The sequence below is a fragment of the Sus scrofa genome, chromosome 17 (genome assembly GCF_000003025.6).
Source record: "Sus scrofa isolate TJ Tabasco breed Duroc chromosome 17, Sscrofa11.1, whole genome shotgun sequence".
In the NCBI taxonomy this organism is placed as follows: domain Eukaryota; kingdom Metazoa; phylum Chordata; class Mammalia; order Artiodactyla; family Suidae; genus Sus; species Sus scrofa.
The window spans coordinates 18,284,415-18,299,733 of record NC_010459.5 but is presented as its reverse complement, the minus strand read 5'-3'; the positions used below and the strand labels follow the sequence as shown (position 1 = coordinate 18,299,733).

Below are 15,319 nucleotides of genomic sequence, written 5' to 3'. Positions count from 1 at the left end.
TAATAACCTACACGGGAAAAGAATCTGAAAAAGAATGGATATATGTAGGAGTTCCCACTGTGGCACAGTGGAAACGGATCCAACTAGGAACCATGAGGTTGTGGGTTCAATCCCTGGCCTCGCTCAGTGGGTTAAGGATCCGGCATTGTGGTGAGCTGTGGTGTAGGTTGCAGATGTGGCTCGGATCTGTTGTGGCTGTGGCTGTGGTGTAGGCTGGCAGCTATAGCTCCAATTGGACCCCTAGCCTGGGAACCTCTGTATGCTGTGGTTGCAGCCCTAAAAAGCAAAAATAAATAAATAAATAAACATATGTGTGTGTGTGTGTGTGTGTAACTGAGTCACTCTGCTGTACACTGGAAACCAACACAACTTTTTAAGTCAACTATTCGCCAATAAAATTTTTAAAATACTATACTACTGTAGAGTGGTTTATACTTTCATTCCTGTAGCTTTTTTGTTACTCCTAATATCTTTGACAGTGGATCTTAACCATTTGGGGATTATGGATCCTTGTAAAATCTGATGAACTCTCTGGAATGACTGGATACCAAAGAAAATCAAATTGTATTCAGTTAGAATGAGCTCACAGGGCACAGGTTAAAAAGCCTTTGCTGGGAGGTCCCTGGTGGCTCAGCAAGTAATGGATCCAGTGTTGTCACTGCTGTGGCTCTGGTTACTGCTGTGGCACAGGTTCGATCCTGGGCTCGGAAACTTCCCTATGCTGCAAGCATGGCCAAAAAAAAGAAAAATACTTTGTTTGATGAAAGAATTAGTAGGTGTAAAAATGAAATGCAAAAACGTGCACATGACATTGCCCAAGATTTTATTTTGGGTGTGGGAGCTGGAACTGCAGGCTCCTGTGATTTGATCCATGGAACTTCCCAAAGCAACAGGCTCCCATGGGTGCTAAACCCTGGATGCATAATTTAACACACCTAGAGAGTTTTTAAAAACACCATGATCAGGCTGAGCTTGAATCAATTAAATCAGAATCTCTGAGTGAGGATGTGGCAGAGGTATGTTTCATGGTTCTCCCGGGTGATTCGAACCTGTCACTGAGGTTGAGAATGACCTCCAACTCCAGACTCCTGTCCAGTGGGCACTTTATGACATCTTAGGACAGAGGTCTCAGAAACCAGAGACCCTACGATCTTCTGAATTTAATCGAACCAAATGTTTATGTCTCTCCCTACACATCCTCTGAAGCATGATGGAAGCTTTCCTACCAAGGAATTTAAATAAACATGAAGGTCTTTAGCATTAGTGCTTCAGAACTACTTGACCCTTCAGAAATGAATTTCAAAACAAATCCATTCATGTTAGAAATATGGTTTGCTAAAAATACATACTGGATGAGATTCAAGTGCTTGTTTCAACAGGAGATCTCCGAATAGATCTTCGCAATATTTGGACATCTTGTACTGTTGATATTTGCTGGAGAGAAAGAACCGACATTTGTAAATTCAACCATCCATTAACTGCCTAGAATAAGAAACATCCATTCCTAAGTGATTAAAAACTCCCAACCTGCAAAGTGCTTGACTGTCCTCTTGAAGCTAATGGGAGATGTACCGTTACACACCACAAACTCTAGCGACTTTAGTTTAAAAAGAAGTAGATTAGGGAGTTCCCCCTGTGGTGCAATGGGACTGGTGGCATCTCTGCAGTGCTAGGATGCAGGTTCGATCCCCAGCCCGGCCCAGTGGGTTAAAGGATCTGGTGTTGCGACACCTGCGAGCCATGTCACAACTATGGCTCGGATCTGATCTCTAGTTCAGGAACTTCATATGCCACGGGGTGGCCAAAAGAGGAAAAAAGAAAGAAAAAAAAAGAAGAAAAAAAGGAGTATATTTTGCCTCCAAACTAAGAGCTGGTCAGCAAAATAAAAAGTGTCTTTCAAGTTCATCAGGTCTGACTACAAATGTACTGCCAAGGCTTCCAACTCAATGGAATTTTGAGCAAAGTGTCCTGCTCTCTGACTTTCTGTTTAGAAGAAGCATTGCTAAGACATATTAATCTACTCAATAGTTTGCAAAAACCTATATGGGAAAAAGAATGGATATATGGATATGTATGACTGATTCACTTTGCTGTACACCTGCAACTAATACAACATTGTAAATCTACTATACTCCAATAACATTAAATTTAAAAATAAATTTAAAAACTTAAGAAACTGGAGTTCCCGTTGTGGCGCAGGGGAAACAAATCCGACTAGAAACCATGAGGTTGCAGGTTCGATCCCTGACCTCACTCTGTGGGTTAAGGATTCGGTGTTGCCATGAGCCGTGGTGTAGGTCACAGAGGTGGCTCGGATATGGCGTTGCTGTGGCTCTGGCATAGGCCAGCGGCTATAGCTCTGATTCGACCCCTATCCTGGGAATCTGCATGTGCAGCAGGTGCGGCCCTAAAAAGCAAAAAAAAAAAAAAAAAAGTAAGAAACTGAGAAAACATATTAAGATGACTTTTTTTTTAAGATGACTTTTTTTTTTTTTTTTTTTCCCCATGAGACCAGGTGTACTTACCACTTCACCAAAGAAACTATTTGGTTATTTGAAAAGATGTTGACCAGGGATGGGAACTGGGAAACAACACTTAGAGACTTGAGGTAGAATCAATCATTATACCTGCAGTGATTTTCAAAGGAGAGAATTACAGGGTATTCCGATGTGACAAATGCCGTTTCCTTGATGGCTTGAATAACATCCTTTAAAGATAAAGAGTGTTAATGAGAGAGGAGAGAGAAGAAATAAATTAAGGCACCTGAAACCGACTGGAGACTATTGATTTGAGCTTTTCAGAAAATCTCCTCTGGCAATTCAGACCTGGAGAATCCATTTACCCCAAGAAGCTGGGTCCCCTGTGGTTTTAGATCCAGGCCCAGTTAATGGTTAATGAGACTTCTTTTCAAAGCTATCTTTTACTTCTCCAGAATTATGGTGCTATTAACTGACAAGACATTTCAACTCAATGGCAGTGCGGTTTCCTGCTGGATCATTTGCCATGAGGGGTTTAGAGCTCACCTTTCTTGCTGAGAAGCAGGTAAGTTTCCTGCAGAGAGGTTTTGACAAAGGACCCTCCTCCTCTTCCTCCCACCAGGAGGAGAAGTGTGTTGGTAAAATCTGTTAGACGGTTAGAAGTTGTATTGACTTTCCTCTGCCTCTGGGACCCAGACATAGGCTACATTTCATTAATGCGATGAAGACTCCTGTGAACTGATGCGACATTTGCTATATACCCCTTGTCTTATATTCGCCTGGTGAAAGTGGGGTGGGGGTGGGGTCACGGGCTGTGGGGCTGGTCTTCTTGTTCAAGCAACACATGAGGTAAAACAGGGAAGTACCCTGGACGCCCCTCTTTGAACTGAGAGCCCGGTCATTTGAAACAAGTTTGAATGAGCTGAGCAATTCCTTTCTGACACTTTCTCTCAATAGATGGCTGGTCCAGCTCTCTGCTTAGCTTTAGAAAGCCTGGTTTCAGACCAATATATCCATAAGCAGAGCCTCATGTTTAGTAAAAATCCTCAAATTCTTACTGGGTTAGGCAAGTTCCATCATTCAGTTAGTTGGGAAAATATCTTATAATAGCTGTCTGGGGAAGTCGGTTTGAAAGGATAATGGCCTAGATTAGGCAATCTTGGAGTATTTTATTAGGCATCCTTTTTTTTTTTTTTTTTTTTAATGGCTGTATCCACTGCACATGGACGTTCCCGGGCCATGCCAGAATCAAACCTGTGCCTCCACAACCATCTGAGTCACTGCAGTCAGATTTTAACCTACTGTATCATAGCAGGAGCTCTATTGAGCATTCTAATCTAAGGTGGTCCTTCACCGATTCTCGCTTGAAGTTTCTTCCCAGATAAAAATGCCTTGAATTACTTCCCAAGTGTTCTTGACTGTCCACTTGAGCTGACCAAGAGTTACTTCTTTGGGAAAATCTTGGCTCCTCCTGTTGGTTCTCTTTGTTCACCTCCAAGCTGAGGAGGAAGAGTCTTCTTTCCAGCTTAAGCTTCCTTAGTAGGTTCCTTAGTTCTATGAAAAGGATGTCAACCTTTCCTGTCAGTTTGGTCAGCTAGGCAAACTCAGGACTTCCCACTTGAATATACTCTTTTTTTTAAAAAATTTTAATTAATTAATTAGTTTATTTATTGTCAATTTGCCTTTTCTAGGGCCGCTCCCTCGGCATATGGAGGTTCCCAGGCTAGGGGTCCAATCGGAGCTGCAGCCGCTGGTCTATGCCAGAGCCACAGCAACGCGGGATCTGAGCCACGTCTGCAACCTACACCACAGCTCACAGCAACACCAGATCCTTAACCCACTGAGCAAGGGCAGGGATTGAACCTGCAACCTCATGGTTCCTAGTCAGATTAGTTAACCACTGCGCCACAAAGGGACCTCCTTGAATATACTCTTGGTACTTCTCAGGGAGTCTCATCTTGAATTCACTGCTGCTCCAAACTCACCAACATCATGGCTAAGAGAAGTGATATGCCTGGAGGGTCACAGGTCTAGGTGTCTGTTTTTAAAAACACCTCTGGGGAGCTCCTATGGTAGCTCAGCAGGTTAAGAACCCGACTAGTATCCATGATGATGTGGGTTCAATCCCTGGCCTCACTCAGTGGATTAGGGATCTGGTGATGCTGCAAGCTGCAGTATAAAGTCAAAGATGTGGTTCAGATCCAGCAGTGCTGTGGCTTCGGTGTAGGCTGACAGCTGCAGCTCTGATTTGAACCCTAGCCTGGGAACTCTGGCCTCAGGTGCAGCCCTAAAAAGAAAAAAAAAAATTAATTAATTACAAATAAAAATAAAAACACCTCTGGGAGTTTCTACTGTGGCACAATGGGATTGATGGCATCTCTGCAGTGCCAGGACACCTGGCATTATGCATTAGAGGATCCCATGTTGCTACACCTGAAGCATAGGTCAAAACTGCAGCTCAAATCTGATCTCTGGCCTGGGAACTCCATTTGCTGCAGGGTGGCCAAAAAAGAAAGAAAGAAAACCAAACAAACAAATCTCTGGTGATTTCCCACATGCTGGAAGAATTCTGAAAACCACTGCTCCAGAGGCTGTACTGCCTCTTCTGAGTTGTATGCAACTGCCAGAGATTGATGTACTTGACATACTGGCCAACCACAGAATCTCATGTTTTGACTTGACTTCTAACAGGACATCCCTGGAGCACATGGAGGAACTTTCTAAGAAACCAGCCTTCAAATTGTATATAAAGATCACTGAAAGGCCATGACTTAAATGCTGATCTGTAAAACCATAGATTACATGCAGTGAGCATCTTCAGGGGAAAAGCTTCTGTCTGGAGCCAGTACTGGGAATAACTGATTCTCTGGACCAACCACTCTATTTTGCATTTTACAAATCCTGTGAATTATCATGTTTCTCTCCTGGCACTGAACTCTAGAAAGTTTGGAGCCCAATTTGTGGTATGGCTTGACAGTTTCCAGGATTTCTTGATAGGCATTCATAAAACTCTGATCTCTCTATTTCACTTTCTTACCCTTAAAGGCACTCTTTATAATTATTTTCTTTCCTATATCCTATTTATCTTTTTATTCCACTACAGAAAACAGTATGGTGGGTCCTCAGAAAGCTAAAAAAGAGTTGCTATGTGGTCCCTCAAGAATAATGCAGAATAAGTAAGCAAAAAAGTAGATGTGAAAGTGAGAGACTCTTTTAAAAGGAAGTGGAACAAGGGAGATTCTGGTAGAGAAACCTCATTATATGGCACCATCACCATTTGAAAGCAGATAAAGTAGCATGTAGGAGATATTAAAGTGGAGAAAACATTTTTCTTGTCTTTCTCTGCAAAACTGGAAGAAAGGAATATGAAGGTAAGATGCCTGATAAAATGAATAATTTGTTTTCGCCACTCCATCTCTCTGTTTCCACAATAGTTTGGAAGAGGCTATGGTGATGCGATTTTAAAACTTACCTTGGAACCCTTCTATACTGCTGGTGGGAATGTAAATTATTGCAGCCACTACGGAAAACAGTATGGGGGGTCCTCAAAAAGCTAAAAAAAGAGTTGCCATATGGTCCAGTATTCCCACCCCTGAGCACATATCTGGAAAAACTCTAATTCAAAAAGATCCATGCACCTCTATGTTCACAGTGGCACTATTTACAATAGCCAAGTCATGGAAGCAACCTAAATATCCACCCATAGATAAATGGATAAAGATGTGGTATATAAACACAGTGGACTATCACTCAGCCATAAAAAAGCATGAAATAAGGCCATTTCTAGCAACATGGATGGATCTAGAGATTATCATACTAAATGAAGTAAGTCGGAAAGAGAAAGACAAATACCATATGGCATCAGTTACATGTGGAGATTAAAATATGACATAAATGAACTTATTTATAAAACAGAAACAGACTTACAGACATAGAAAACAAATTTATGGTTACCAAAAAGAAAGAGAGTGGGGAAGGGATAAGTAGGAGGTTGGGCTTAGCAGATATAAACTACTATATATAAAATAAACAACAAGCTCCTATTGTATGGCACAGGGAACTATGTTAAATACCCTGTAATAAAGTATAATGGAAAAGAATTTTAAAAAGAATATATATGTATGTATAGCTGAATCACTTTGCTGTACATCAGGAACTAATACAACATTGTAAATCAACTATATTTCAATAAAAAAAATCAAAAACAACAAAAGAACACCAAAACCAAACAAAGAAACTCACCTTGAAAAGAATGTCTGTGCACATTGCTTTTCCATGAGTTATTATTGGTTCTTGGTCCTCACCTTTTCCATCCCAACAGTCAAGTTCAACACATCTAGGAACACAGTGATTTTACAATATTGAATCTTTACAATAAAGTAGCGTGTGTACAAATGAAAAGACATCAAAATAACTTACTATAGAGACAGAAAATGGAATCAATGAGTTAAAACAATTATTTCATGGAGGGGGCAGGGTAAAATTGTATTATATTTTATGCAACTAGAGATTATCATCTTAGTAAGTCAGAGAAAGACAAATACCATATGATATCACTTATACGTTAAATCTAAAATATCGCACAGATAAACCCATCCTACAGAACAGAAACAGACTCACAGACATAGAGAACAGACTTGTGGTTCCTGAAGGGGTAGGGGAGGGAGTGGGATGGACTGGCAGTTTGGGGTTGGAAGCTGCAAACTATTACATTTGGAGTGCATGAGCAATGCGGTCCTACTGTATAGCACAGGGAATTATATCCAATCTCCTGGGATAGACCAGGATGGAAAATAATATTTAAAAAAGAATGTATATTATATGTATCACTGAATCATTTTGCTACACAGCAGAACTTGGCAAAATATTGTAAATCAAATGTACTTTAATAAAAAATGTTAAAAATTGTATTATACTCTCCAGCAGGTTGGTGTCATCAAACAGGTACTACTGGAATTTAAGAGAGACTTTAAGAGATATAATAAGCAGTGTGGTTCTGGACGAAATCCTAGCTATGACAAAGCTGTCATAAAGGACAATTTGGGGACGATGGGAAAAATTTAAACATGGGCTGGATTTTAGAGGATGTTAAAGAAAACTTTTTTTTTTTTTAGGTGGAATGATGTTACTTTGGCCATGAACGAAATTGTTCTCATTGGTTCAGTGGGTCATACTCAAGTATTTCAGAGACAGATGTAGTGACTTAATGTCTTTTAAAATCTTTCCATATACACAAAAAATAGTGTATAATGCACAAAATAATTATTTTTCACTTTCAGCATTGTTGCTATATTTTAAACTTGAAATAATTTCCAATTTCTGTAAAACGAAAACCACTTAAAATAATCTTTGTTGTCAGAGAATGAAATTTTAGAACTTTTAAAGCTAAATTTGCAAAGTGCCTAGGATCAAAAGGAAACTTGGAATGACTTCTTTTTTTTTCAATTTGAGGAAATTTTTTGTTTTATTTTTTGGCTTCTCCTGTGGCACATGGAAGTTCCTGGGCCAGGGATCCAACCCGCACCACAGCAGCAACCCCAAGCCACTGCAGTGACAATGCTAGATCCTTAACCCGCTGCACCACAAGGGAACTTGTGGACTAATGTTTTAAATTTACAGTAAAAAAACATCTTTGGATCCAAAGGAGGACTTGAGATCTTCTTGGGGGCAGATACTGTTCTCCCTTTTTCAAGGTTAAACGCCCATCATCATCATCCATTAAACAGAAAGACAAATGTCCTTTTCACTCTGAATGCTACTTGCTATTTTGCAGAGAAAGGTAAATTCAATCAAAGGGCATCATAGACAAAGAACAGTGTCTTGAGTTTCTGACCTGCAACCAGCCAGGAGGACCTGCCTGTACATTTCTACCGAAGACTTTCCACCAAACTGCCTGCCAGTGAGATAGGTGTTGTGGGAAGAGCTGATGAAGTAGTGAGCCAGAGGGTGGTCCATTTCTTGGTAAAGCTCGAGCCGATCTAGGAAGACGGGGGCATTTTCATCTGACATCAGGTATCTGCAAAACCCATCACTTGATATGAGGCCTGAGGGAGAAAAGAATATCACAGCAGACTTACGGCTCTGAATATACACATCACATGATTTATTCATGAAATCTGAGGCAGGTTAAATAGAAGTACGAACTTCATCATAGTCTCTTTCCCAAGACGCTAAAATTAAAGTGCCCAAGCTGCATGTTATCAGCAATCTAATGCCTTCCATAAACAGGTGGCCTCAGTCTTCACATTCATGACGGCAAAGCACTCAGTTCCCTCTGTTCAGAAGTCCAGCGCCAGAAGCCAAATTGGAAAAGGGATGAGTGGGCTCAATTACAGGAAATAATTCAACTTCCTATTTCATCTAAAAAACAGGATATGGGACTGGTGAGACGAATATTCAGTGGTCATTGAAAATGGACCCCAAGAGCCACTGTTCCTTCCAGTCAGACCTCGCTGATGCAGGACAGGGGCTGTGTGCTAAGTGTGGCACAGGAATCAATACTTCTGCATCTTCTCCTACCCTGTCAACCATTAACAGCCACCGCTCCTTGCTTTTACTTAAGCATTTGCAAGTTCTAAACTGATCTCCAGCTTCCAGAAAAATACAGATGAGAGCATGATAAATAGCCATGGGCCCATACGACAGCCTTGTCGGATCTTGGCATTTTGCTTCCTTTGTTTTACATTTTCAAAAGTAATACATAATTACACATGCCAGGGAAGCACCCTGTGTGACCCACCTCAATTCCATTCCATTCCATCTTTTTATTTCTAGGTAGACGACCCCCATGCTAGTTTTTGGGTTTAACAATTCCAGCATGGTTTTTTTTTAACTTTACTACATATGCATGCCTCAAAAAATAGGTACTTCTGAATATTTTAATATTTATATAAAAGTTATTCCATCATTTGCACTTGCAACTTTCTATTTTTTCTATTTTATTGTGACTTATATAAGTAGCTGTTGCTCATTTATTTTTTGCTGAGTAGTATATAGTGGATGCAGTGTGTAAAATGTAGAGTAATCCATATGTGACTACACCACAATTTATTATCCATCATTCTGTTGATGGATATTTGGGTCATTTTTATTTATAACTAAAAGGACTACAATAAAAATCTGTGTGTCTCTCTCCTTGGTTACATACACTCATACCTTTCAAGGCACTGTGATGGATGCAGCGATGGAAGGAACAGACAAGCCCTGCTTTCAGGAAAGTCATATATTATGGGTGAGAAAACAAATAAACGTAATACTATAAAAGTGCTAGAAGAAAACAGCATGGAATAAAAGTGGTAGAGAATGATTAGGGCCTGTGTTAGTTATGTGACCAGCAAAAGCCTTTCTGATGAGATCACATTTATGCATGCGGAGCAAGCCACAAACGCACCCGGGGGTGCCCCATTCCAGGCAGAAAGATCAGCAAGTGCAAAGACCATGTGATGGAGGAGAAAGTAGCTGGAAATGAGGCTGGAGAGGAATCCAAAGGCTCTATCAATTAGACTTTAGCCTTCACTAAGAATTCTGCGTCTTATTCTAAGTGTATTGGGGAGGAAGGAAACAAGATGGCTGAGTAGAAGGACTTAGGGGATGGATGGGGGGAGTTGGGGTTGGCATTTGCACGCTACTGTAATGAAATGGATGGTGAATGGGACTCTGCTATACCGCACAGGAAACTACCCAAGTTCTCTGATCACCTGGAGGGGAAAAGAATTTGAAAAAGAATGGATATATGTGTGTGTGTGTATATGTATATATATACATATATATATATATCTTACTGAATTACTTTGTTATACAGCAGAAGTTAACACAACATTGTAAACCAACTATACATCAATTAAATTCTTAAAAATAGAAAAAAAAAAGGGGTGTTGGGAAGCCTTTGTATGGTTTTGGAGAATGGAAGAAGAACATGATTAGATTTGATTTTAAAAGGTTTACTCTGGCTGCTGTGCACAAATTGTCGAGTACTGAGTAGAAAGGAGAAGACTAGTTAGAAGTCAGCCGGCATCGTTCAGGGACAGATGGTGTAGGCTGAGAGAGCTTGATGAGAGTGAAGATGATGAGAAGTGATTTAGTCAGTATTTTGCTGATGAATCGGAGGTGATGCAAAAGGATGAAACAAGCCATGGATGATTCTAAGAGTTTGGGCATGAAAAGCTGGGTGAGTAATGGTACCATTTTCTAGGCTGGGAAAAGAACAAGTCTGTGGATAGGGCTAATCAAAGCATGTTGTACTTTGATATTTAAAATGTCCACTCAACTTGCAAATGGAGAGGTCTCTTAAAGGTAGTTTAAGTGAGAATTTTTTTTTTTTTTGGTTTTGTTTTTTGTTTTTTGGGTTTTTTTTTTTAGGGCCGCATCTGGCATGCGGAAGCTCCCAGGCTGTGGGTAGAATTGAAGCTAGAGCTGCCGGCTTACACCACAGCTAGAGCAATGCCAGATCCAAGCCACATCTCTGACCTACACTACAGCTCAAGACAACACCGGATCCTTAACCCACTGATCGAGACCAGGAATTGAACCCAAATCATCATAGATACTAGTCAGATTCGCTTCCACTGAGCCACAATGGGAAGGAACTGCAGGAGTGGAGAGTTGAATGTGAAAGTCATGTGTGTACAGTAGAAACTTAAAGCCAAAGACCTTGAGGGCAGATGGAGCTGAGATCTGAGGGCTGAGCAGGGCCACTCTGACACCCTGACTAGGGAAATACATGGGACATTCTCTGGGATACATACATGGAAGTGGAGAGGCTGGGCTGTAGGAGAGGCAGGTTTTCCACTTTACTACTGACAACAATTTATTCATCAATGGGGTTGCTGGTACCAATGCATGAACCCAGCAGAGTTTACAAGAATGCCTTTGACGCCACATTCTCACCCTTACTTGATAATGACAGACTTCAGCATTTCTGTCATTTGTGAATGGTGATGCTATACTTTTTAGATGTGTCCATGGTAATTTCACAGACTTTTCCTTTTTCCTTTTTTTTTTAGGGCCACACCCACAGCATAGGGAAGTTCCCAGGCAGGGGCTGAATCGGAGCTATATCTCTGGCCCTACATCACAGCCACAGCAATGCAGGATCCGAGCTGTGTCTGCGACCTGTACTGCAGCTCACGGCAACACCGGATCTCTGACCCACTGAGTGAGGCCAGGGATCAAACCCATATCTTCCTGGATACTAGTCGGATTAGTTTCCACTGTGCCACAAAAGGATTTTTTTTTTTTTTTTTTGTCGTAGACTTTTAGGACCTGGGAGGACCTCATAAATAATCAGAGACACACCTTTGTCATAATGTTTATCACACTGCCAAGGAACTGCTGAGTCCTATCTGTCTGCTTTAATAGAGCACAGTCACCTTACTGCACTTTGAATGCCCAGCATCTCATACAGTGCTTGATACCCAGTCAGTCCTCCACAAACTTTCAGGAATGAAGGCGGAGGAGAGAAATACTAGTTGAATGACTGCATAAACTCCATTTCTTACAAGCAGGGAAACTGAGGCCCAGAAAAGAGTTCCTTGCTCAGGGTGACATGGTAACAGGATAGCAACCAAAATCACATCATCTCCCATCCCTGCAAAGTGCTGGATTTTCACCAAACCACTCCTTCTTTCACTTCTATCACACGCTGTATGGAATTAATTGTGGTACTCAGAATATTGACAGGGAGTAAGTCATGAAGCAGTTTTACTGAAAATAGATACTTGAGATCCTAGCAGAAAAATACACATGTATGACTATAATCAAGGGAAAACTCTGCAGGGCTTGGAAGAATATCAGGGGTGAGGTCTCATGGTGTGGTGGGCCAGGAATGTGTATAAACTGGTGCCATGTGGGACTCCAGAGAGTGTGAAAGCCTTTCAGCCACATTCACTGAACTTAAAAAAAAAAAAGCAATCCCTAACGAGGAGGACACCGAGGCCATGATACACGGGCAGATGAGACAGAGAGAACTTAAACTGGATCTCCTATCACTCTCTACTGAGACATAAAGACAAAGGCTCCAGTTCAGGTATCTGCTGGTGCCCCCATCCTTTGCAGGTGTTTCCCATGGCTATAAGGCCAATCTTCAATTACCTCTCCAGACCTTTCCTTTGTCAAACACTGGCATGAACTACACACTGTTTTCAAAATTTCACAGAAAGAAGCAAAGGTTCAGAAACCCCAACAATTTGCTAAATTGATTCCTATTTCATTTCATGTCAGTTAACATTTATCTTCCATCCCAGAGGTCAAAGGATGAGTAAAAAGGCTCCTCAAATCATGTATTAAGCTATTTAGTTAGCTTGCCAGAACTAAAGGGGGAAAAAGGTGGTGTACATTTTTATAGGAAATGCCATGGTTTTCAAAGATTCTCAAGGTTTTCAAAGACTGCCAATCACTGGCATTTTTACATTTTTCAGGCATATGTCATAGGAAAGATTTACTACAAGAAAGCACATGAAGAAAATATCACTATAGTTTAATAGTAAATTTAGCATTATACTTCAGGCAGCGTAGGCAAATTTTGATGTAAGGTAAAATTTAAACTGACTTAGAACAAGAAAAAAAATTCAATTATCAGTCCTTGCCTCTAGAAAGCTCAAAAGCATTTAAAGATACCTCTGACGAAAAGTCCTAGGACTTTAAAAGTTGCATATCTTCTTGCATTTTTATTTTTATTTTTTAATTATTTTTTTCTTTTTTGGCAGCACCCGAGGCAAGTGGAAGTTCCCCAGGCCAGGGATCGAACCCACACCACAGCAGTGACTTGAGCCACAGCAGTGACAGCGCCAGTGAACACCTACTGACGCACCAGGGAACACCTCTTGCTTTTTTTAAATAAAGAAAAATTCTCTCTCTCTCTCTCTTTTTTTTTCCACTTACCTTTTTTCTTCAGATCTTCATCAGGCTCATACATTTCAATGATCTGCATTGCCCTTTTAGCATCATAGAATGGAAATAAAATTTCATTCAATCGAGGGTCTCGTTGATGCTATGATGAGAAAATAACTCCATTTAGATGGATGGTCCTCACCCTTGTGTCATTAAACATCACTGAAGTATGTAAATTCTAACATAAGACGTATCTAAAATATCATGTTTATAGTTACAGAGATAAGATTTCACTTTCCTCCTGTCTTTCTCCCTAAAATAGACTTTCAGAAAGTTCAAATTTGGTGGCAGTTTGTTGGTTCCCCTCACTGAAGTGGAGAGGGAAAACACAGAATATGCTTTTTTTTTTCTTCAAAAGTTGACAGATAAGAAAATGGTATGGAGTTCCCACAACACAAGTAAGACATTTGGCATAAGTGTTTATAAAAAGTGAGGTCGAAAATCTTTTTTAAAAAGAAGGGATAAACAAAAGCAAAAGTCAAAAAACAAAGAAACAAAAATAACCCCCAAATATATAATATACTCATTTAAATGGCAAACCAAAAACAATAACAAAAAAATCCCCCAAAACCCTGATGTTAGGCAAATATCATTTCATTCTCATGATCTCTTTCTACAGGAAGAAAAGACTTCTTGGGCACTGCAAATTTCATTCCCTCAAGTAAATATTTGTCAAAATTAACCCACTGTGGTTAAGAATCCGGTGTTGCCGTGCACTGTGGTGAAAGTAGCAGACGCGGCTCGGATCCTCGTTGCTGTGGCTCTGGCGTAGGCTGGCGGCTGCAGCTCTGATTAGACCCCTAGCCTGGGAACCTCCATATGCCCCGGGAGCAGCCCTAGAAAAGGCAAAAAGACAAAAAAAAAAAAAAATTAACCCACTGTAGTGATGAAAATTAATCAGCACAAAGGTATTTATAAGCTATAAACGGTATGAAAATTTATACTTAAATATCAGTAGTTCAGAATTTATATTTCCCTATGAACTCTAACTTGGTTTGCCCTGAGAAAATTCACTGGGCAGAAAGTACATTAATCATTCAGGCACTTAGGGGTCATTTTTTTTAAATCAGCATCTACATGCTCCTGGTGTTAAACTCTATGAGGCACCAGGAGCAAGGCTTCTTCTGTAGTTCTGTCATTCTAACTTCATAGCAATGATGAAAAAAGTCCAGTTTACTAACTGACTCGGCTACAGTCTTGTGTTTGTGTTTGTGTGTGTCTGTGTGTGTGTGAGAGAGAGAGAGAGAGAGAGAGAGCGCAAGAGAGAGAGAGAGAGACAGTGTCTGTATGTGTGTGCATCTGTCTTTCTGTATCTGGAGGTAGTGTGTCCATTAAACTTCCTTTTTGTTCACGGTAGATTAGAGGACCAAACCCTATGTCCCTGGTCATCCATCAAATAAATAAATAATGCAAATTTCAATGCAATAATGGCAGTTAAGCAGATGCGAGCAAAACCTGGTCAATGGTAGGACCTTGGCAACAACTCTTTACCCAAATATATGCACAGACTTTGAAAAGCACTATTTAAAAAGGTACTGAGGAAACAACTGTTAAAAGTTCATATGGATTTCCCTTCCCCATTTGTTCTGAAATGATCACTTGAAGAGGGAGGCACACAAAATCAATGCCTTTGGCCAACAGAACACTTGATATGATTTCCTAGGACATTTGTGGCTTAGCCTGTTCTGGTCCTCCCACCTCCCACCGTGTTAAGAGTGCAAACTCCTTAAGGAATCAATATGTCTGTCAATTTATCCCAATGAAGCATGCTTCTGTTGTAGTCTAAGAAATTACGGTTCACAACAGCTCACAACCATGCATGTGCTAGAGCAGAAACTGTTACATGAATACCAGGCTTGGAGACCAGAGGGAACACAAGTCCTGGGGTAGGCAAGAGGGACTGTGCGATGGGCCATGGAATGCCAGGCAAGTGAAGGCATGCTACTAGACATCGT

At 40.6% G+C, this 15,319-nt stretch overlaps 1 protein-coding gene across 15 annotated transcripts in view; it reads right to left on the bottom strand.

Annotated features, from left to right (window-relative positions):
• Positions 1–15,319, bottom strand: part of PLCB4 (phospholipase C beta 4) — a 486,557-nt gene that overhangs the window by 102,807 nt on the left and 368,431 nt on the right. For all 15 annotated transcript variants that reach the window (XM_021077453.1, XM_021077463.1, XM_021077457.1 and 12 more), the window contains 5 exons: positions 13,356–13,464; positions 8,311–8,521; positions 6,720–6,813; positions 2,628–2,707; positions 1,350–1,434 (listed from right to left, as the gene is read on the bottom strand). In XM_021077453.1, the coding sequence (XP_020933112.1) occupies positions 1,350–1,434; positions 2,628–2,707; positions 6,720–6,813; positions 8,311–8,521; positions 13,356–13,464 (579 nt within the window). The remainder of the gene's footprint in view (positions 1–1,349; positions 1,435–2,627; positions 2,708–6,719; positions 6,814–8,310; positions 8,522–13,355; positions 13,465–15,319) is intronic.